This window comes from Rhipicephalus microplus, chromosome 6 (genome assembly GCF_043290135.1).
Source record: "Rhipicephalus microplus isolate Deutch F79 chromosome 6, USDA_Rmic, whole genome shotgun sequence".
Classification (NCBI taxonomy): domain Eukaryota; kingdom Metazoa; phylum Arthropoda; class Arachnida; order Ixodida; family Ixodidae; genus Rhipicephalus; species Rhipicephalus microplus.
This window is the reverse complement of record NC_134705.1, coordinates 58,376,457-58,399,835: the sequence shown is the minus strand read 5'-3', so window position 1 is coordinate 58,399,835 and position 23,379 is coordinate 58,376,457. Positions and strand designations below refer to the sequence as shown.

At 43.5% G+C, this 23,379-nt stretch overlaps 1 protein-coding gene across 3 annotated transcripts in view; it reads right to left on the bottom strand.

The window, feature by feature from the left end:
- The window catches only part of LOC119167637 (signal-induced proliferation-associated 1-like protein 2), a 186,533-nt gene that overhangs the window by 146,371 nt on the left and 16,783 nt on the right, over positions 1-23,379 (bottom strand). For 2 of the 3 annotated variants that reach the window (XM_037419144.2, XM_075865990.1), the window contains exon 2: positions 2,149-2,765. In XM_037419144.2, coding sequence (XP_037275041.2) covers positions 2,149-2,633 — 485 coding nt within the window. In that variant the 5' untranslated portion in view covers positions 2,634-2,765. Of the gene's footprint in view, positions 1-2,148; positions 2,766-22,603; positions 23,323-23,379 lie in introns of those variants that run through there. The other variant, XM_075865991.1, reaches the window with a different exon arrangement.

Here is a 23,379-nt window from a genome sequence, read left to right as displayed (position 1 = left end):
ATCAAAGAATCTATACTGAGATTTGTGTCTTTCTGTAGTGGTTGCTCTGCGGCCCTCATGCCTGTTGGTTTGCTCGTATTGCAGGTGACTAGCCAGGTGCTGCATTGTGCGAGTGCATTGGGTGGCAATTTGATATTGCGGTTGACGAATGGTGCTTTAGCAAAAATGCAGAGGCATTCCAAAGCTGTTTCACCAAGAAAAAAAAAACTCTCAATGTCATTTTTGTCTTTGAACTGCTGAGTTCTGAATTAAGAAGCCTACATAAATTGCCCCAGCCCGATGAACTAAACTATTCAGGTGTATGAGGGTGCTCAATGGTATACATAGCAAATCAAACAGTACAAATAAAGTTGTGAAACTAATCCCCATAGCTGGCGGTGGCTCCACTGCTTTCACAACAAAGCCAGAATGAAAGCATGTGATATAGCATGGGTCTTTTGAATGATACAAGCCCGGACAGAAATGCTACACACCAAGCATCAAGGAGACTTGATGCTGTGTACGATTTTATGATTGTGCAAGACATATAGATATCTGCAACACATGAGGCACTACAATGTGGTGAAAGATGCAAGCAGTTACACAAGCCTCCACAGTTTTTGTAACACTGCCTCTTGAGGGGAGTTAAAAAACGCCAACGTTTTTCCAAAAATACACACTTTTTATTTGTTTTCCCAAGTTTAGTGTCTCTACTTTCACAACAAAGAAAACTAAAGATTGTAATTAAACTCCAGGTAGGTTAAAATTACCTTCAAAGAGCACAATGAGGCTACTAAGAACTCAAAGAGTTCATTATCTCGTGTTCCCTGGAAATTATCACCTGGCTGCTTGCTATTTCATTTTTCATGAGGAGTTCACTAAATCCACCCATTCGAAATAATAATTGCCAAGCTCTCACAGTGGGAGAAATCATTTTAAAAACTTATATTTGTCACACAGATCAGCTTTCATTCATACCTTTGAAATGCGTGTTTCTCAAGATCAATCTTTAGGGAACTTTTTGAGCTCAGAAATCATGTTTTTTGGTATTTCTGATAGCAAAATCAATATGAATTTTTCCCAAGATATTCTTTAACATGTGAAGGATGCAAGTATCTCCTTTATAACATTATATCACCAGTATAGTTATTACAAACCCACAGAAAACAATTAGTAGGGGCTGAAGATTCTAGGAATTCTCATATTATAACATTCTTGTTTACTGTAAAAATGCTTTATGTGCACTTTCTTGATAGTTATTCTCATTCTATAGACAATCTAGAGTAAGATGAGCCATTATTGGCTCAGAACCTCAAAAGCTTAGTGGCACAAAAAGTTTGTCCAGAACGAACAGTACTTCACACATTGCAATGGCACAAAATGAAAACTGTGTGACTTACTGTAAAACTAATCACATAATTGAAATCAGCATAAGAGCCTATATGTAAAGCGAAAAATTTCATTGCTCTAGGCTATAGATTAGTGCAACTTTTTTAATTGCATCTACTTTTAAGAATGAAATTGAGTGTATAAATGATAGCAAAAAGTGTAAGATGGAACCCCTATTCTTGTTGCTCTAGAGTACTGTTTGTTTACTAATTTAAAGACAATCTGGAAGATCAGTGGCTGTCCTACCACACTAAGCTCAGTAAACTAGTTTCTACAAACACTTTGTGCATTGTTACTTTAGGTTTGCTTAATATTGAAGCTTCAGGCAGCAAATACTTCATAAACCTCAACAAATGTGCCTTATACAGGCTTCTTGATAATGGATATTCAGACGTTATAACAATGTTAACAGGTTCAGCATTAGCGAAACATTTTATGAGAAAAAGAACTGAATGATTGGGTATAATCACCACCTACATTGCAAGGTGCAATGTTGGTAGTGGATAGATTGTGTTGGTTTAAAAATACCACACCGGAACTACAACACGGCTTGTTATGATTCATATATGCTTCTTTTACACATCAGTAAACATGCATGCATTCCATCCTTGGAACAAAGAGCCATCTCCATAGGTTTTTACTACCACCACCACAACAACTGTGAACAATAAACGTGAAAAAATTACAGTGAAACACTGTCAAAGGCACAGTTCGCAATCGACCGCACATTGTCGATAGAACTGTGCATAAATAATGACCTGAACAACAGTAAAAACATACCTTCGCTGGTCCTCCCTGCGTTGATTAGCTCGATACTCCCGCAGCAGTGCAAAGAAACTGATGTCCCCTCCGGACGAAGCAGCCAGAAGGTCCAATGACGACGCCGAGCCATAGTCTCTCCGCGATGGGCCTCCGCGAAGTGCTCCCGGCTCACTGACTGCATTGCCGCTTGCGTTGTGGTCGAGGTCCAGAGAGCTGTTGCTCCGGTACAGGCTCATTCGGGACGTGCGCTGGGAACGCTCACTGTGCGTCCGCTGAGGTCGTGCAGGCCCCACCGACGTGGCGTTGCTCATGCCGGCCGTTGTCTGGTGGGGGACTGCCGATGCAGAACTCTCATGCAACTGGTGGGAGGACGGCGACGACTGCGGCTGCGCGTGATGCCCATTGAGCTGGTTTGCGCTGCCGCTACGATGGAGGGCATCGCCAGAAGGCAGGCAGGCATTGTAGTACTGGGCCGAGCAGGCCCGCAGGACGCTCGAGCTCATGGAGCTTTCCTGGTCATCGTGACTGCCGTTCGCCGCCCTGTTTGCGCCCCTTCGGCTTGTGCTGCTGCCGGCATTCCTGGCGACCTGTGCCACGGCCCGGCCTCGTTTGCTCGGCCATGCCCAGGGGTCCACCTGCATGTAACACTATTGCTTAGGACAGGGGTCCAATGAAATTGAACACTTTGCACAAGTTAAAGGAGCAAGAACATGAAGTTCTCAAGCACTAGTAATGAAATTTTCGTAAAATCATATATGCCCTGTGGCAAATTGACACCATCTGAGCACATTTCGCCCAGTAGGGATTCTCGATAAATCTTTCCATATTGCAGTTTAAGAGAAATGTTCTGGCAAATGACAGGTGTTGTGTAGTGTATAGGGGGCGCTGTCAATGCTATCATCTGTATATAAGCGATTGCCATCAAAATAAAGGGGTGGTTCCCCGTCCATGGATCGGTCCGACTTATCACTCGGCGCTTCGCGATACGGTGATATCACATTCTGGCGCAGTCGGCGAAGCTAGCGAGCTAGCGACGAACCGTTTCCTGCCGTTTTAAGGGGCGTCGCCTACGAGATGGCAACGTACGGACGATCCGGAACGACGGCGCTAGCGAAGAAGGCGTGCTCACTGTGCTGGCGGTCAGACAAGTGGAACGACGGACTTTGGTAGTTGACGTCGTTGTTGAGAACGAGCCACTTCAGTTGCTGGTGGATACTGGGTCGTCGGTGTCTATTTTGCCCGACCACGTCTACCGAGACAAGTTCGCCAACAGGTTTCCTTTGACTGCGGCTACAGCGACGCTGCGTGATTTTTCACAGAAGAAAATTCCAGTCTTGGGATGGTTCACAGCCAGAGTTGTACGCGGGAAAAACTCGGCTTGCCTCCGCTTTTACGTTGTTCCCCAGGGCGTGGCATTACTGGGACTAGACGCGGTGCACCAGCTACAGTTGAACATCATCGGTTCTACATTGGAATGTCTACAAGTCACGGCCAGCCCCCAGTCGCTCCCTCCTGAATTGTGTGAGTTTTCTTTTCTTTTCGCTGATAAGTTGGGCTTAGCGAAAAACTTTGTACATTCTGTAAAGCTGCGCGCAGACGTAAAACCAGTAGCAGCGAAAGTTCGACGTTTGCCCCTGACGCTGCGAGATAAAGTAGCGGCTGAACTGACAAGATTATTGGATGCAGGCATTATAGAAAGGGTTAGCGCTGCGGAATGGGTGTCTCCTATAGTGGTTGTGCAGAAGAAAGATGGAACTATTCGCCTATGCGTCGATTTGCGCGAGCCAAACAAAGCAGTAGTCATTGATGGATTCCCTTTGCCGCACACGGAGGAACTGTTACATGCGCTGAGCGGAGCAGCATGGTTCTCGAAACTGGATCTTGCTGCAGCCTACCATCAAGTGGAATTAGCCGAAGAGAGTCGCGAAATAACGACGTTTATTACGCACGAAGGCTTATTTAGGTTCTGCAGAGTTTGTTTTGGCCTCGCATCGGCACCTGCCGCGTTTCAGCGAATGATGCAAGAAATATTGAAGGGCTGCAAGGGCGTGTTGTTTTATATCGACGACATTATAGTCTTTGGAAAGACTAAGCACGAGCACAACCGTAACCTTCGCGAGGTATTGCATCGGATCGCTGAGGCGGGGCTGCAGCTGAATCAGAAATGCTTATTCGCTGTCAAGGAACTCTCCTTTTTGGGTCATCACGTGAGTGCAAGAGGTCTGGCCCCACTTAAGTCAAAGGTGGATGCTGTGATGAAAGCACAAACGCCTGCCGATGTAGTCTCGCTGCGGTCTTTCCTTGGGCTCATAGGCTATTACTCTCATTTTCTCCCCAATTATGCAGAGGTGGTGGAGCCGCTGCGACGGCTTCTTCGTAAAGGACAGAAGTTCGTGTGGGACCAGAGCACCGAGGAGAGTTTTTGCTGGGTCAAGAAGATGCTGTCGTCATGTGGGGTGGTGGCCATGTTCAACGAGTCTTTGCCTGTACAAGTGACCACTGACGCCTCGGCATATGGACTGGGAGCTGTGCTACAGCAGGTAGTCGACGGAGAAGTACGTACAGTGGCATTCGCTTCGAGGACACTAACGCCACCAGAACGCAAGTACTCTACCGGGGAACGAGAGGCGCTGGCATGTTTATGGGCGTGCGAACATTGGCATGTTTATCTGTGGGGCCGCAAGTTTGTCTTACGAACTGACCATCAGGCTTTGGTGACACTGCTGTCCACAAATGGGGTTGGAAGACGGCCACTGCGTATTGAACGCTGGTCTGCTAGACTTCTGAGATACAACTTCACGGTGCAGTACACAAAGGGGAGCACCAATGTCGTTGCGGATGCGCTTTCTAGGCTACCGTTGACCCCTGCAGAGGACGACCCTGTGGAGGAAGTAGTTGCTGTGGTTTCCAGCATGATCACAAAGAGTGAGTTGCAAGCAGCGACAGCTGAGGATTCAGTGTTAAATGAGGTGGCACAGTATGTTATGTCCAGATGGCCGGAAAAGGGCTGTTTAGCTGAAAACATAAAATTGTTTTTTCGTATGCAAGAAGAACTGTCGGTTATAGACGGACTATTGTTTCGCGCTGAACGGTTCGTTCCCCCAGCAGCACTTGCTTCCAGGCTGGTCATGATGGCACACGAATCGCATCCAGGCATTGTAAGGACCAAACAACGGTTGAGGGAACAGTACTGGTGGCCCGGAATGGACAGTGATGTTGAATCTTTGGTTAGGAATTGTGCTGTCTGCAAAGCATCAGATAAATCTGCAAAAACTGTAAGGGCCCCGTTGGAGCCAGTGCAGTGGCCCGAGAAGCCGTGGGAAAAGCTTGGAATTGACATCGTTGGGCCGATGGAACGAGCCCCTCCAGAGTGCAGGTTTGCAATCACTATTATTGATTACCACAGCAAGTGGCCTGAGGTGGCATTTGTGTCCACAATAACTGCACAGGCAGTAGTGAAAGTACTCGTGGAAATTTTTTCGAGAGAAGGGTACCCGAAAAGCATTGTGACTGACAATGGGCGTCAGTTCATGTCGACATGTTTTGAGCAGTTTTTACGAGACCGGGGAATTCAGCACTGTGTTACAACATTGTACTACCCGCAATGCAATGGGCAAATTGAGCGGTTCAACCGCGTTCTCAAGGAGTATATGCAGGTTGCGGCATTGGAGCGAAGACCACTGAAGGAGGCAATTTGGGACTACCTGGGTGTTTATAGGGCCACCCCGCATGCAACTACAGGAGCGTCGCCGGCTTACCTGCTGCATGGAAGAAAACCCAGAACGAGATTGGATGTTGTTGGCCTCCCAGAAAGGGAATTTTTTGAGGAGCCGCGTGTCGTCATGGAAAAGTTGAAACAGCGCGTTAAGGAGCAGCAACAACGAACAAAAAAGTACGTCGATGAAAAACGAGGTGCCAGAGCGTCTGTCATTGAGCCAGGAGATTTCGTAAAAGTAAAACAAGGCGGACCGAAGACGAAACACAAGTTTTCTTTGCCGATCCAGGTGAAGAGACGTGTGGGCACGAATTCGTTTCTACTGGCAAACGGGACGAAATGGAACGCATCAAAGTTAACAGTAATTAGTAAAGGAAGGACAGGACAGGCACAAGCACTAGCTGACGCGGTTACAGCGCGACGCAATGCATCTTCGGGGTTTTCCTACGACATGGATCTTCACATAGGAAAGATGGCTCAGCCACAAAACCCTATAGTCGTGAATGAATCGGAAGTGGGTCCATCAGAAGACACCCAGGGAAGCGCTAACCATTCTGACAGTGCACAAACCACGGTAACGGAGCCCATATTAGAGGTTCCCGATCAGCAGGACACATCTCGGTCGCAGTTGGCCACAGCCACAGCACCATCACGCACCAGGCCGGAACGAACAAGAAGAATGCCAACACGGTATCAAGACTACGAGCTGACCTGACTACAAGAACATCAAGTGTGGTGAAGTGAACGTGTGCTGTGAAGTGAGTGCGCGAAAGTAGACTGACTTTAGTTGTGTTGTTAATTTTTATGAGGGGGGAATGTGTTGTGTAGTGTATAGGGGGCGCTGTCAATGCTATCATCTGTATATAAGCGATTGCCATCAAAATAAAGGGGTGGTTCCCCGTCCATGGATCGGTCCGACTTATCACTCGGCGCTTCGCGATACGGTGATATCACAACAGGTAATGAAATGAAGTGTGTTCTATACAGCCAATGCATATTTCTTTTTTGTATTTGCACTTAAGTGCTAAGCATGAGATAAGTTTCTGCAAGCCTTTTTTTTTTTTTTCTGGATTCACTCTGGTGTTGCGCAAGTTAAACAATTGCAAGTGTGATGTAATTCTAATGAAGGAATAATGACAACAAAAGGTAACAAGCATCATCGTAGAGTAATGCACCACGAGATCGGCGCTCGAGCTCCACCATCTTCCTCATCCTGTCGCTATCTCGAATCTTCCACCTGCCCGTTAGGTTCGCCCAATAAACCTTTTTACATAATTAACAAGGCTACCTTTTTGCGGTATAGGGCGTTGCAGTGCATCGAGCAAGGAGGTTTGATGCGCACCCGTGAGCGAAAGTACATATATATGGTTCAAGGGAGTGCGTGGCAAAAATGAAATGTGCGCCATCTAGTGGTGCTTCGTGTAATGTCGAGAGCACTGCTCTGGCGATTTTTTGACCAGAATAATGCTCTCGAAATTCACCACTAGATGGTGCACATAACAATTGATTTTGACCACACATCCCCATGGCCCTAATACCTTTGTTCACAGGCGTACATTAAAGGAGCAGTGACAACATGCTGCACAATGCATTTTTTGCATCAATGCATGGTTATCAGTATCCTAGTAACAATTTGGTACTAATAATGCAACATAGAAATGAATTAATATATGAAATATAAATTACTACGGCCAGCATCGAACCCAATCAAAAGCAGGTGCAAAGTCCGCGAAATTTCAGCGCTGCCAAGCGGTCACCCTCTGCGGTCCTACCCCATGTAATCTTGTGACCACTCAAAATCATGACGCCCCTGCGGTCCTACCCCATGTAATCTTGTGGCCACTCAAAATCATGACGCAAGTTTCAGTTGACATTTCGTCTGCTCCACGTACACGTGTATAGGCATGTCTTTGCCCCCCCCCCCGTTGTGCTTGCCATCATCAGCGTCCATAAGCAACGATTAAAACACTGACCATTATGGAATTGTGGTGATTCAAGGCGTGACAAATCATTTTTGGCCCGATCCCATGCTGAGCAGTGATTCTGACATCGACGCTCAACCAAGCAGCAACGAGGCAGCTGGAGACATACGCTTGAGCCATGCTGGCTGGTATTACATATGATCACTGCGTGCGTGTTGCTTGTTTGCCATGACCGTAGCTTTGAATAATTACATTCATGCTCATGACTCCCCAACAAATCACCCGTAGCGGCACAATGAAAACGCAGGATTCACATGTACGCGCAGGACAAAACAAGCAAAACGAAGAAAGTGAAGCCATTGCCAGGCAGCCAGGTGTCGCCGCCAGACGATACCACATAGAGTCGCTGTATATACTCTCTACGGGAGCAAAGTAGTGCATAGATCGGACATCTTGCTTGGTTAGCAACCATAGTTACGCGGTGAAGCCGCACTCTATTTTGGCAGGTGACTTGCTTGAGCCTGTCACAGATCGACAAAGTGTATCGCTGAAAGCCAGTAGACGTGCCTGGCATCTCAACAACCGGGGAAGAAGAAATGCCTGCTTTTGGGACTGTGCCACGGGGCTTCAAAAGCATGTTTTGCTCTGTTCGGTAATGCCAAGTCCAAGGACATAGCGTAGTGCCGAATAACATGAACTGCTGCTGCCGCATGGTGAAGTGGCACTAGCTATGGAAGATAAGCAACAACTCACAAACACAAAATATAAGTCCTCCTAGATTCAAGGAGCGCCCCACTAAGCCTACAGCATTGATTATTTCAAAATGTTTTCAGAAAATGGTACCGAATCCATGCAAATACTTGGCTGTCGAAGCTTGAAGACATGAATATAAATCACATAAAAGCACCAATTTGTAGCTAACGAGCTACAGAGCACACGACGTTTACTTGAAAGATTTTACGTGGGTGCCGTTCGCTTTCAGCGGTGCGGCCTGTACACCAGCTTTTCTGCAGTGGATAGTTGCTGGCGGCGCTGGAAAACAAATTTGCTACTCTGCTACCTAAAGGTAGCATATACAGTGGCTCTAGTACCACATGTAGACACTGTGATCTGATGACAGCACTAAAATTATCATCACTGCTTGCTCATCCCGGTGCCTGAGGCGTGGCCTAGGAGCTCGCTGAACGCGCCAAAATACTGTCGATGTGTAATTGCCGGGAACGCACCATTTAATCTTTGGCCACTCTTTGCACTCCAAAATAGGACAACTTCTACGTAATGAACGCCATTCTTACTTCACTAAAAAGCTCATGAATGAATATGAAGCAATCGAATGAACGCCACTCTCGTGTTTGGAATTTGGTGTCGTTGCTCCTTCAAGTTTCAAATTAGCCTAAAAGCATAATGCATGGGTGCTGAACATTGAACATGAGCATTGGCAGGCTCGGGACTCTTCACTGTTACGCTTTGAATACTTCAAGCCAGAAAGCTACGTATCCAGTCCAAGCGAGTTTTGTTACTGCTGTAGTTTGAGTTGCTACAGCATGCCATGACGGTGAGTGACACTCACTGTCCTGCCTACGAGCAGTGCAGGCTCTTGCAGTCCTCTGTTTACATGCCCATAAATACACAATAAAATGCACGGGGCGACGACCAGTGCCAAAGCTCAATAAGTAAGAGCATTGGTTGCATAATCCGCAGGTTGCAGGTTCTATCCCTACCACAGGCAAGATGTCTTTTTGCCCGCTTTACTTTCTTCAGATTTGTATCGCAATTAAAACAATACACATACAACAGTTCAATGAACTGTTCCCATACCTTCCTTGGTTTCATACCTCGCTGGGTTTTTTTTTTCGTATCTCGGCTTCATTAGTTGAAGAAAAGTTTCTGAAACTTGCTAAGCTAAGCTCCCCTTATAACACACAATATCTCTCAAGGTAAACATCTTCAACAGACCACTGTCTGGCTGATTAAAAAACACCAGGCCTGCACGAAAGGCACAGCACAGTCACAGCAAAAGCATGAAGAGCAGCCTTTCAGAGCCTGTTCTAAACACCATACACTATTAGTGTAAATGCTAGAAGCACACATGCAAGGTACCCACTATGCCATAAATATCCACAATTTCTGCACAGTAGACCGGCATTCACTATGCTATCCTCCGTCATTCTTCAGAGAAATCGCTTAATACTTGAAAAAAATATTCTGTTGCATACAGTGGCTGACGACGAAGAATCATGCCTGAAGTGGATATGTGCCACAGTTATTAGCTGATGAAGAACAAGCTTTTGTAATGTGTTGGAGCATTGGACAACCCACTCACTACGCGATTCGCATTGTGTGATGCCTGGTTGGTAGTTTGCTGTTACGAAACGCTTTATGAATCATATTAACGACATTCCTTTCCCAATATCAAGCCAGCCCAAGGCAAGTTTGCCAGATGCCCTGCGCTGATTTCCATGTCACTTTCATTTGTCAGACGAAGAACCTGCTAAAAAAGAGCCATCAGCACAAAAACAATGTATGCAGATTCTACGCAGAGTGCCACACCCTCAAAGAACACAGCAAGAAGCAAGACTATCATATTAATGTTGCTTGGCTCATTCCACCGAAGCTTTACAAACAAACAAAAACTATACCTCGAATCTCGGCATATATAGAAGATGTCGTGAAACATCAAAAGATCAATGGGGCACTACAGAGCATGTTTACGCGACTTTAAAGATCAGTGGCGAAGGCAACATCACAGACTGCAAGGGTGAAGAAGATAGCATACAACGGCTTAAAAGTGCTATTCCCTGCACTTTTCTCGGACCCAGGGTAGGGTACGAGACACTTAAGTATATCATAGCCACTATGGTGGCAGATCAGTTTGATATAAGCTCACGAATAAGTTCAAGAAGCATGTCAAGGAGAACCAGCGAAAGCAGACGATGGAGCTGCTGATGGCACGAAAAGGTGGCAAAAAGAAAAAGATGGAGAGGGAAAGAAAAGGCCTCATGCAGGGCAGAGACGGATTTAAACACTGGTACAATGGGTCGCAGGGCTACCGAACCTGCATCTGCAAGCGAGATTTGCTCAAACAGGAGCCTGTCTCCAGTACAATGAGCGCCTCAAGTTCCTTGCCTTGCAAGACCTAATACGTGACCTACTGCTGTCATGGAAGCCACATCTATACACAAGGTTCGTTTTAACAGCCCACATTTAGGACTGCGAGCACCTCAAGATCCTAGCCTGGCACTGATGAGAGCTTGGCCATGGCTGCTATTGCCAACTAAATGGTGGGTTACTCATGCATTCCTTGTTCCATACTGCTTCTGTCACATTGTTATGCTGCTGAGCTATTTTATTGATTGAATGTGGGGTTTAACGTCCCAAAACCACTATATGATTATGAGAGACGCCGTAGTGGAGGGCTCCGGAAATTTAGACCACCTGGGGTTCTTTAACGTGCACCCAAATCTGAGCACACGGGCCTACAACATTTCCGCCTCCATCGGAAATGCAGCCGCCGCAGCCGGGATTCGAACCCGCGCCCTGCGGGTCAGCAGCCGAGTACCTTAGCCACTAGACCACCGCGGCGGGGCTGCTGAGCTATTTTAGAGTGATTACAACATCATCAGGCCTCTACCAGCCCACAACAAAATTCAGTCACACAACCAGAAGACGATCTTCTTGTTATATCTCCCCTGCTTGCTGATGTAGTTTGTCTATGTGCCATACAATATAATTGTGTTTTTTAAAAGCACCCCCTCTCCTCTGTCTTCAACGTGTCACACGCTCTGCAACCTAACAATCTAAGCAACACAACATCACAGTGCATTGAGAGACATCGCATGCACAGTTCATACTCTGAAACATTACAATGAGCCTTACAGTCTACTTGTATGCAACATAAGAAATTTTCTTTCTATTTCTTTAAAAGAAAAAGGAGTGCATCAAAACAAATGAGTCCAAGATTGCTACAACAAAAGATCTTGTTGATGATGCCCCTTCCAAATTTTCCTGTTAATGCTTACGCCTAAGCTACAACATATCACAACAAAGTAGATGCTCTGTTAAACTCGCATATGCGGACAAAAATATCAGGCATGTTTTGACCTACTAAGAAGTATGTTAATTTTTATAACCCACATAATCAGGACCACATTAGATGCAAACAATTTTTCTCCCATGCAGCCATGCCACCCGGTCATCCAGCCGCATAGAGCTCATTCTCGACTTATCAAAATGACGCACAACTGAAATTCTCAACTTCCTTCCTTAAATTGATGACTCAGTACAATAAACTGATAGCCGCCTTCTAATTACCATGCGAGTAGGATGAGAAGAGAGAGAGAAAAAAAAAGAAAAGCCTGCGAGTCACAACACCTTTCAAGGGCACTTATGGGCCTGAGCAATACGTACAGCATAAATGGAAACACAGGAGATTGAATGCCCCTTTCTAGTTACCATTACCATATCTTCAGCAAACGGCAAACCATCAGTGTTTCGCATCACTCTTTCGTGTATATTTCTTGCAATACCCAGGATCTCAGTCCGCCGCAGTGGCATAGCACTTACGATGCCATGCTGAAGACCAGAAAATGACGGGTCCAATACTGCCCGCGGAGGTCGCGTTTTGATGGAGGCGAAATGCTAGAAGCCCATGTGCTGGACCATGCTGGTGCATGTTAAAGAACATGCGATGGTCAAAATTTCTGGAGCCCTCAAGTAGGGCGTCCCTGGCAATCGTAATGTGGCTTCTCAATGTAAAGTGCAAGATATTATAAATATTGTTACGAAATAGCTTAATTCCTGAGTGTCAAAAGCAAGCTGGGTTGTACATACAGAAGTAATGATGAGCAATCAATGAACTGACATTTCTTAAGCCCAAAAGAATGAAATGCACACACTGATTTTATGATACCCTTGTCATGTCAATTTGATTGTGAGTTACTGAAATAGAGCCTTTCAATATTTAGTGACATTACTGTAGTTTTTAAAGACAGAGCACCATTAACTAGCATCATACAGCAACAGTAAACATGACTATATTATTGAAAAAAGACAGTTAGTGGCACTGCAATTGTATATGAACAAAAAGTTCACAGGAATAAAATGAGCAAGTTTATCGTGAAGTCATAACACCTCTAGCACATGCACACAGAATAAGATTGGTTAATAAGAAGAAGCAAGGCATACATAAATCAGTGCTCCCCGTTTAATGCCACTGTTTTATTTCCTGGCATATTTTGAGCCTTGAAACGAAGAAAGGTAACAAAGATATTTGGGAAATGTAATGAGGACTATTATTGTGGAAAAATCCCTCTGCAGCCTTCAATAGCACTCAGTGTGATACTGTGCTAATCGTGGCATATACAGAACAGTCCAAAACCAATCCATATTTCCTTCCACTGCTCTTCGTCTACTTGTCTATGTCACGCACAATATCCACAAACTACTGCTTTTAAGTATAATGTAATAAACATCTCAAAGAAATCCTTTGCTTATCGAAACATCTTCCATCTCGCATTCTAATGTCCTCTAGGCACTTTTCATTTTTGGCACGCTGAAACGAAGTGTGTCAAAATCTTTAATATGATGAGTGCTGCCACCAAAAAGCTAGACAACAGATAGTAACTTAAAGGGCCACTAGAGTGCAACTAACAGTTTAAATTGATGAACTGTACTCTGAAAATACTAACACTAATGTCAATAATTTCACCCTTATATGCATATTATTATAGGAGAAAATAAAGCTGAAAATGTCATTTCTATATTTTTTGCAGAAATTTGTGTGTGACTTTACAGAGTTGAAAGTGAATTTCGGTGACGTTGGTTCAACAAAGTTATGTTAAATCTCGGGCCCCCTCACAGAACAATGCACCTTTATTTTTATAACAAATTCAAAGCTACGTAAACTCTACTAGATGATAAAAGATCTCAGACTAGTGCTAAAATTTCAAGGTCGTATAGCTACCCGCATTTCATTTTCTAGCATTACATCGCTTGAAGCATCTTTTAGTGGTGAGAATAGTAATTTTAATAAGAGAAAAAGCGTTTTTCTCTATAGTGTCTCTTTAACTACTGACGCATTGTGCCATTGGTTTAATAGTTTGATGAAACAGCCATGCACCATCACATGCAAATGCTGTTCAAAGACACCGTTGCCCTGACAGGGCTTGCGTGACAAAAATCTACCAGTGCCAATTATTTGAGAAACATTAGGGCTAGCCTTCAGTTGAAAAAGAGTAGGTGGGGTGAACCCTCATTTAAGGTTTAGACATAATTAAAGGATGAGACTTCAATTCTCAAACTGTTTAGAATCCACTTGCATAAATCTCAGAATTAAAAGAATGTGTTGCTGGGCTAGTTGGTTCACAATATCAAAACTTGGAAGGGCAAAATTAACTAGGAAATGAGGGAACACACATCGATAGGACATGGTGCCAACTTGCAACTTAGCTTTATTTAGAAGTGTCCATATATATATAAACAACCGAGTGGCGCACGCAGGCACAATGCACATCACATTCTACAACACTAATCAGATTATCAGAGCAACAAATAGTCATACCACAGCCAAGTTTCTAAGAACAGTTTTTTCTTAGTGCGCAGCACAGCAGAAGTGTCACTAATACAATCACCTTCTTTCTTTTCAATGTGATAAGTCCCCATTAGTTCCCTTACTATAGCATTTCTACTTCTGCCCAGAATTCAAATGCTAGACAACACTGGTTCAAACGCTAGACAACACTGGTTCACATGCACATGTCTTAGAATGCGTAAGCAGATGGATGGATGGATAGATAGATAGATGGATGCGAGACTTTATTTGAAGTCCTGAGGTGCATGACGCCATAGAGTTTCCTAAGTATACATTAGAGGGAACTCTGGCGCTAGTGTCTATGGGAGCTGCAATGCATGGCGCTTCAGTGAGCATAGAAATTATGGGTAGTACACGGATTTGTCCAATTTTCGTAGTTCTGGCTCCTTATATGTTCTTGTGGCTTGGAGCTGTTTTCTCATGAAACAAATATCAGCAAATGTTTAGCGGCTGTGCTTCAACACCTTGTTTTTTTAGGCTTACCTTTTCAAATCGGATCACAAAGATCAAATGTGTTTGTTCTTTCTTTGAAAACAAAACCGAAACACAGCAATAAACGCAGCCACAGGTGCAATTCGAGCGCGGCAAATACGAAGACTAAGCGAATCCGTGTCCTACCCATCATTCCCATGGTCGCTGAACGATTCCAGAGCCCCTCTAGTTAGCTTTAGGAAACTCTATGGCATGATGCAACGGGCAGTGGGCTGCTCCCACATTGAAAAATCATATTTCTGTGCTCCTTTCTGTTCTCGTCAATTTTGTGCTTCCAAGTTATAAGATCTCAGGGTTAGTTTCAACTGCAGTGAATTAGCATGAACCAAGATTTAACTAGGGGGCCTTTGGAAATCTTTACACGGTAAATTGTGACTGCTACAGTCGATTGATTGATTGATATGTGGTGGTTAACGTCCCAAAACCACCATATGATTATGAAAGACGCCGTAGTGGAGGGCTCTGGAAATATCGACCGCCTGGGGTTCTTCACTGCTACAGTGTGATTCTTGACTGCTACAGTCAAGAATCACACCCATGCTATTCTAAAAGCACCTAACACAGTGAAAAGAAGTGAAACAGGCCATGAGTTAAAGGGGCTGTGACACGAAAATGAAGCTGCCCAGTTGTAATTTTCCCTGCTTTAGGCAAAAGAAGCGCGTTAAAGTGTCATCGTGTATGAATGGGCCATGTGATCGATGCCAAGCCACCGTACACTGAAATTTATGGCGGACTAATTACTTCTCATACTGTTGTCTAGCAACGTTTAACTGGCCCCACAACGCCCACCATATCATATTTGATACGCCAAGTTTGAAGCTAGCCCCGCTGCTACAAACCGAAACTGAAAGCACGAAAGCTAGTTGGTGGTGCTTAGGGAACGTTGAAGAGTGTTTTCGAATTTCCATGCTTCTAATTTTTGCCACCAGAGCGCCGCTAGCTCACATTAGAAGATGGCCGCCTCCAGCACCGCACGAAACGGTATTCCAGCTCGAACGTTCTACACTAGAAAAGGTAATTATGACGTATGTTTTCCTAAACCTTCTGTGAATTGTTTAGCCTGATGCATTATCTGATCACTAGGTATAATTTTTTACGATGTGTGGTAGCTTCGGACCCTACAATTGCGTGGTAATTTCGCCCGTATCATATCTGATACAGCGGGCGTTACTTGAACGCGCATTTTTCTTGCTCTAAGTTGGAAATGAAAGCATAAGATGAAATTTTCTGCTCGCCGTAAAACACAAGCAACTGTTCGGTGCTTCTTGCTTCACTATTTGATCGTGCTGTCTTTTTTTGTTTTAGGTGCGACGGTGAGGGATATCCTCGAGCGTGTTGCTGTTGGTGACGACGTAAGTGACTTCAGTGATCTTTCGGACAGCGATGAAGAAGAACGGACCGTTGCTAACAACGCTGTGCCAGGTGACACTAGTGATGACGATGAGCCGGTTTGATCGAAGAGCAGTCACCCTAGTTTCAAACTTTGCTTCTGTGGAGCCCATAGAGACGGTCAAACGCTACGACCGCAAAGTCAAAAAGCACAGTGACGTACCACGCCCATGTGTTGTGGGCGCGTACAACAGCTTCATGGGGGGGATTGATCAACACAACTACCAAGTTTCCCTGTTTAAATACACCATCAGGTCGAGGCGGTGGTACATGTATTTACTGTACCACAGCATTTTCATCTGTGCAGTAAATGCATGGAATCAGCACAGGTGCCAATCTGCCCAACTGCGCTCCAACCCAATGAAGCTGCGTGTGTTTATCACTGCGCTGTCAGAGCGCCTAATGCTGTCTGGAAAGACAAAAAGGGACGCCTATCTAGCTTGCCATCACCTGCTCTGAAAAAAAAAAAGAAGAGTTCCACTAAGAGAGCCCAATGTTGACGTCAGGAAAGATGGTGTTTGGCATTTCCCACTGGTTACAAACCAGCGGCTGCGCTGCAGGAACTGTGTGGCAAGTGAGAACAAGTTCAGTTCCATCATTTGTTCCAAATGTGACACCACACTTTGCCTCAACAAGGAAAGAAATTGTTTTTTTTTTTTGATTATCATAGGTGCTGAAGCATGACACTGGCGTGCCTTTCGGAAAAGCCCACTGTATCAAATATGATACGAATTCTATTTTTGATATGTAACATCTTTAGCACTTCAACTTGTTCTGAATATGTTCACTTGTATCCCAAGAGCAATTAAACGAGATATCTGATTTTTTTCTATGGCAATTTCTATAGGCGGGCTTTGTGGGGTAAAAAGTAGGCATTTTGGAACAATATCCAGACTACAATATTCAGAGTATATTACATGACTTGCGTTTCAAATTACACTTTTCTCGGGCTCTAAAATGACCATGAGGCCCTACCGGCCACAATAGGCACTAACATGTGTCTTCAGTGAAACGTCATGATAAGTGAAGTTATAAACAGAGCGTTAGATTTTTTTTGCACCAAAATAATGGATTTACATGAACCTAGGAATGCAAAAAAGCATTCCAAGCCTTAGAAGTACAGTGAGTGATCTGCTTGATTCTGCTAGGGTCTCTAGTTTGACATTCAAATACGTTCGGACTCTGTCGTGTTGCTTCCACTCGCTTGGTGCAGTGCACCTGGGGTTTCTCTTACTGGTTGCATTAGATTGTGTTTTAGAGCATATTTTGGTGGCTTAGCACTCACTATGCCTACTATATGCATCATTAGACAATGCTACACAACTTACTAAAGTGTAAACGATGGCTTTACAGCACAGTAATTGAAATGATATGATGCTGTGAATGCTATGAATATCAGTCAACTATGGCTCAGCAAACATGGCTGTGTTGCCATGTTTTTTCGACGACAGAGAATTGGCTCCCTTAAAGTGACGTCCATGTACAGTTGAGAGGAACGCAAAAGAGGATCAATACTGTGCTTTTATAGCTACTGTAAGTGAACCCAAACGATGGAACAAGTTGAGGTACAGTATTGAATTAACAGCCAGGATTCTGAATACACAAGTAGTTGAAAACTTTCTGAGAATGTTTCACAACCTCTTTATTATGCAATAAAAAGATGTGATACAAGCCTGTGCAGACTAAAAGTGAACCGGAAAATTTCACTTGAGTGTCTGCCTTGCCCATAGCTCACAGAGAGACCAGAATAATTAGTGAATTCCGAACTAAGTATTAGTTTTGTCACAGCATGAGTAGTTTAATTATGAACACAAAACCACCATCTCACACAAAAGAAAGAAGTTAGAACGTAAGGGCTCATTTTTCTGAGTGAGAACTAATAGACAATGATGCAATCAGAGGTACAAGAGATATTAGTGATAGTAATTGTAGTGTAAATAAATGTAAAAAAGAAAAGTGGGCGTAAAGATTACCTTGTTGCTGGCAGGGACCAAACCTGCGACTTTCGAATAATGAGTCCCACGCTCTACTGACTGAGCTACAATGGCAGTCACGCCTCCCCCATCCACTTTATGAGGCATATATGTGCATTTCAACCTGGGAGCATTAGTCAGTGCTGCCAGTACCCATGACGGCGAGAATGATGGCTACTACATTATTATTACTTTAAACAAAGGTATTCATTGATTCCTCACCCGACCATAGCTCGGCTCGAGTGACACTGACACTTTTGCCAAGCCTTGTGAATACACACTTGCAAGCATTATTCCGCAAACCATGCAAACTAGTCTGTTACGCTTAGCCCACTTGTTTTTCAACAGTGCCACAATTGTAAAAAATGACTTTTCTTTTTCATTCTTATACTTAGGAACTCTGCGAACGAACAGTCTAGTCAGCAGTGAGCGATCCAACAAACATACTTTGCCCTCTACTTATCTTGACAAAAAGGCGTAAATAAAGCCCTTCCCACAAGCAATGTTCTATCACCGATAAGCAGAGCGGACTCGCACTGACCCAGGTCACTGCAGCTTGGCACTGAACACTTCTAGTTTATCGTCGAAAAGCGAGACCCCCACAAAAACAAAAGCAAAAAAAAAACAGGACAGGTCTGCACGGAAAGCACAGCAGAGCCACAGCGAAAGCTGGAAAAGTGGCTTTCCCTGATGCAAGTTTTCTTAGGGCTACTAGTGCAAATATGCTTGTAAGGTACCCACTACTAGATTAATTGATTCGGTAGTCGATGACAAACAATTATGGCTCAGCCCTTTGCGATAGGTTGAAAGCATTCAATGACCCTTTCGTAACACAATTTATTTGTGTGACGCCTAGCTTCATAATTCGTATTCTGTGCCGCCTGCATGCGATTTTACTCTTAGTCGCCATTGTGCTTAAACATTATAATTTATTGTAGCGTGAGCACACTTACAAGTTATTTATGCCTTCGCTTGTTCTTTCTAGCAACCTACATTTTTTTTACTTTCTTTTGCTGCTGTATTTTTACACATGTAATGATAATTACCTCTCGCCCTTGGATGCTTTATTATGTATCAATATTGCTTTTATGTGCACCTCAGTGCTAATGGCTCATTGCCATTCTATATTTTTCTACATTATAGGGTTTTTGTGTGCGGGAGATCCAAGCACTGGTGTGGCTCGGTGGTAGAATATTGGGCTGCCATGGTAAGGACATAGGTTTAGTCCCGAATCTATCCTCAATATTTTTTTTTCTTAGTTTGCTTTTTATTCTTATTTGGTGCAACAGCGATTACAAACACTGGTGCCAGTGGCGGACGACACGGCACCCTTGTTGTGATGTCATAACGGCTTTCGCCGTAAAAGAAAGCGTATGCTAGGCATGCTTGCAGTGTTATCATTGCACACTCAGTGTGCATCATATATCTGCACAAAGATAGGGAAGTCAGCTTTTCGCCATAAAACATAAAGCATACAAACACATACACAAGAGAACACAACTTTTGGGTTCCACCGTTTGCTTCTCTAATCTCCCGTGTTTTCACACCTTGCCTTCCTTTCATAATAAAGTCTTAGCAACTAACCCGAGCTTTTCGTCGTTCTAAACTTCGCACATTTCCTTCTGGCCGCAGTAGCAAATGAGAAGGAGAAAGCAAGTTCGTTGCAGACACAAGATCGAGGCTGTTTTAAACACGCTATATGGTCAACACACACACAAGCTTCATGCCGTAACCTCACTGCTGTGATACTGAAAAACAATTCAGTAAATGTCTGTACTCTCAAAACCTGTATCCAGTGTGAATAAAGTAGCTGAACATCTATGCTGCTGTGTTGCTCAGCTTCTCGTCTTGGGTTCTATTTCTGTCATAGCAGCTGCGTCTTGATGAGTGCAAAATGCAGACGCACTTATGAACCCCAAAAAAGTGTTTAGCTGTGTTTAAAGAGGTACTGACACCATTTTTCAAAGGTGTGCCTACCCTGTGCTCTTCATGTCCACTCTTTCTCTTCTGTCCTTGTATTTCTGGCACTTGAATGTTGTTTGCTGCTGTACAAGTCTCCTGTACACGAAGACGGTTCTGAGCAAGGATGAAGCTGAGCAAATGTTGATAAGATGTTTTAATTTGATGCGACAATGTTAAAGAGCTAATTTCGCAGTAATTCCAGCGTCGGCAACTGTCTCGTTGGTTGCATTCTGCGTCTGAGAGAGATTCGAACCAAAGTAATTTGCAAGGCAAGCAAGTGTTCTACCACAGAGTCGCACTTCTGCTTGTCAATACAGTGAAAATAACTCGCTCTGCTTCGAAATGCAGTGAAAGTAACTTGCATGCTTTACAATTGCACTGCCCTGTATATATGCTTAACAATGCAACGCAGTCATAACATGTGGTACAAGTGTACATTTCAATCAGGCATCAGAGCATGCCGTTATCAAAAATTCATGGTTTAAAGCCGAGCCACCCACTACAAAAGGCACACGTTACTGTGCCTTTTCCGTTCGAAAAGATTTCACACGCACAATTGCCCGGGGTTTAAAGCATAGTGCCCATTACACAGACTGCAGGCGTATGCAAAAGCTTCACTGGCACAAGCCAGTTTGAACTCTGTAGGCACTAGGGACAGGATATAGCTACAGTGTTCAACTTAACAGTCCCCCAATTTCGATTTTAATGTCAATTTTCCTATGGGGGTGTACCTGCTGACATCCACATTAGCTTGACGTCAGTCTACAGTTCTGGCAACTTCCCGCAGAAGCCTGGCTAGTTCTGATGACATCCGGAACGAAAACTTCCAAAATGGCCGCTTGTGCATCATCAAAATTTTCTAAATAGCAACTTGTACGACACCAAAAAAGCCACGGTTGGAGCTATTGCGGAAATGTTACGATACCTTCATTCACATGACGCGAGGCTCGTACCTCGTTATGACATCAGGGTACAGTAAGAACTAAGACTAGCTCTTAAAAACATACTGCAATTATTTTTTCAGGTTGCACTCATGATTAGCAGAACATATTCTCAACGCTCTTAAGGGCTTGGCCTTGCACTTGAAGCAAGAAAACTACAAGTGGAAGTTTTCGAGGCAATATCCCTTCACGAAACTTCAGGCATTCAACAATTAACTTAGAGCCTCAGACAATTATGCCTCTTGTGATAAAATTCTGGATAATGGGACATCAGAGGATTGCATGTTGACTTTGTGTGCAAGTTGCCTACTTTCACTATTCTAAAGCAGCTAAGGTTAACAAGAAAATTTCGTAAGTAAAATCACAAAGTGCAGCATATCTTAAAATAAACAAATACTTACACCACACTTGTGTTCTGACATCCAAGATAGTCTGTCAGTAATGATGTTTTGCAATAAAGCATTGTGGTGAAGTTCCACTCACGAAGCATCGCGATAAAAAGAAGATGAACAATGTCAACCATAAAAAAATAGGCAAAACATGTTTCAGCCCTCTTGATGGGTGCAGTGTTCCCAATAAATTTCATTGAACTGTAAACGATAAGAAATTTTTGCGGCAGTTTATTTGCAAAGTTACAAGCACTTTTAATGAAGCCATATGCCGATTACTTTTAGCAACCCTTTTAGCACATTAATGACTACTATTTTGTGGACATAGTTCTCAAAGCAGATTATGCTGATTCATTTCAAGAGAGCTGTCACTTTCAAGTGGCTCAAGCTGCGAGTCTACTTACAGTAAGTGAAACTTCAGCATATTTCACATGTTTGAATTCGTACGATATGATTTGTTATTTAAGGTTAACACGTCAACATCTGTTAAATCCTCAACATTTGTTAATTAAAACTAACACCTCAACAACAAGTTGAAAGTGTTTTTTAAGTTCCGTCTCGGAAGGTGAAAAGAGATAAAATTGATAATAAGTAGCACAATATAGGTTTTCCCAGGCATTATAATGTGGTTAAGTTTGTGATGTAAAAGCACCATACAAACATGCATCGGTGCAGACAGACAACAGTGGCAATTATAATACCAAGCAGCGGTCAGTTCATTTTTCTCTGTTGCTACAAAAAAAAAAAAGGGGGGGGGGGGGGCAGGTTGTGCCTTCGTAAGTATTTGGACCTCTCTTGTCTGCAAGATATGCAAAAGCAAAAGCGAACTTTTCTACAAGGGTATGCTTATCTCAAAATGACATCACATTTACTGCTCACCTGTGTAATACAAGTGAAACAGCATTCATCTTAATAATAATTCCCAAGGCACTTAATTAGTCCCATATATTGTTGACGAGAGATAGAGCCAGAGAACAATGTCTTCCTGTGTTTAGCGATAAAAGAACTGCAGCCTTACCCAAAACCTTGCACAATGAGATATGGGCAAGCAAACCTGCCGAAAAACCGGAACAAGCTAGGAAACATTTAGTTACAGTGTACCTTTGTCTGTGATATCTCAGCAGGTTGAAGGTCGCACTGGAAAGTTGAGAAACTTCTTTTGTGCTGTGTGTGTACAAGTGGAAAAGAATTTAGCGGGAATAAGTTTCACAAATGCACTAAACGGGCAACAGAAAGATGATAGAGCCAATAACAAAACTAACATGAGTAGTGAATAGGCTGGGATGGCGCAATGAAGAAATCATGTACACAGTATTCAGTGTAATAGAGCGCATTACGAGAGACGAAAGTTGCATTATGCCGTAATGGACTTTTTAACATCTGGAGCTTTACACACCAACACCAAATATGACTACGAGGGACTCTGTAGCAGAATGCTCCGGAAGTTTCAACCATCTAGCATTTTTTAATGTCCACTGACATCAAACCGTGTACGGGCCTCTACTATTTCAGCTCCACTAAAATATACCCGCTACAACTGTGATCGAACCCGTGAGACGTAAGAGGCTGTCAAGTAATTAATTTCATGCACTTAGTCCCCTATTGTGATTCTCTTCCTCTGGTTCCTACTAATGTTGGCCTAAGAAAGACTACTGGTTATAATTTTCTACAGAAGGAAATGGGTCCTCAATATAAAAAAAAAATTTTTCTTCGTTGATTTATATGAAGCTCACCGAGTTAATGCATATTTCTGTGCAAATTTCAAATATGTGATAATTTTTAACACTTTAAAATATCAGATATTTTACACGCTTTTTTGGAGCAACATTTTTTTTTGATAGAAGAGCTGCAAAGCAAATAAGCATATTAGAACATAT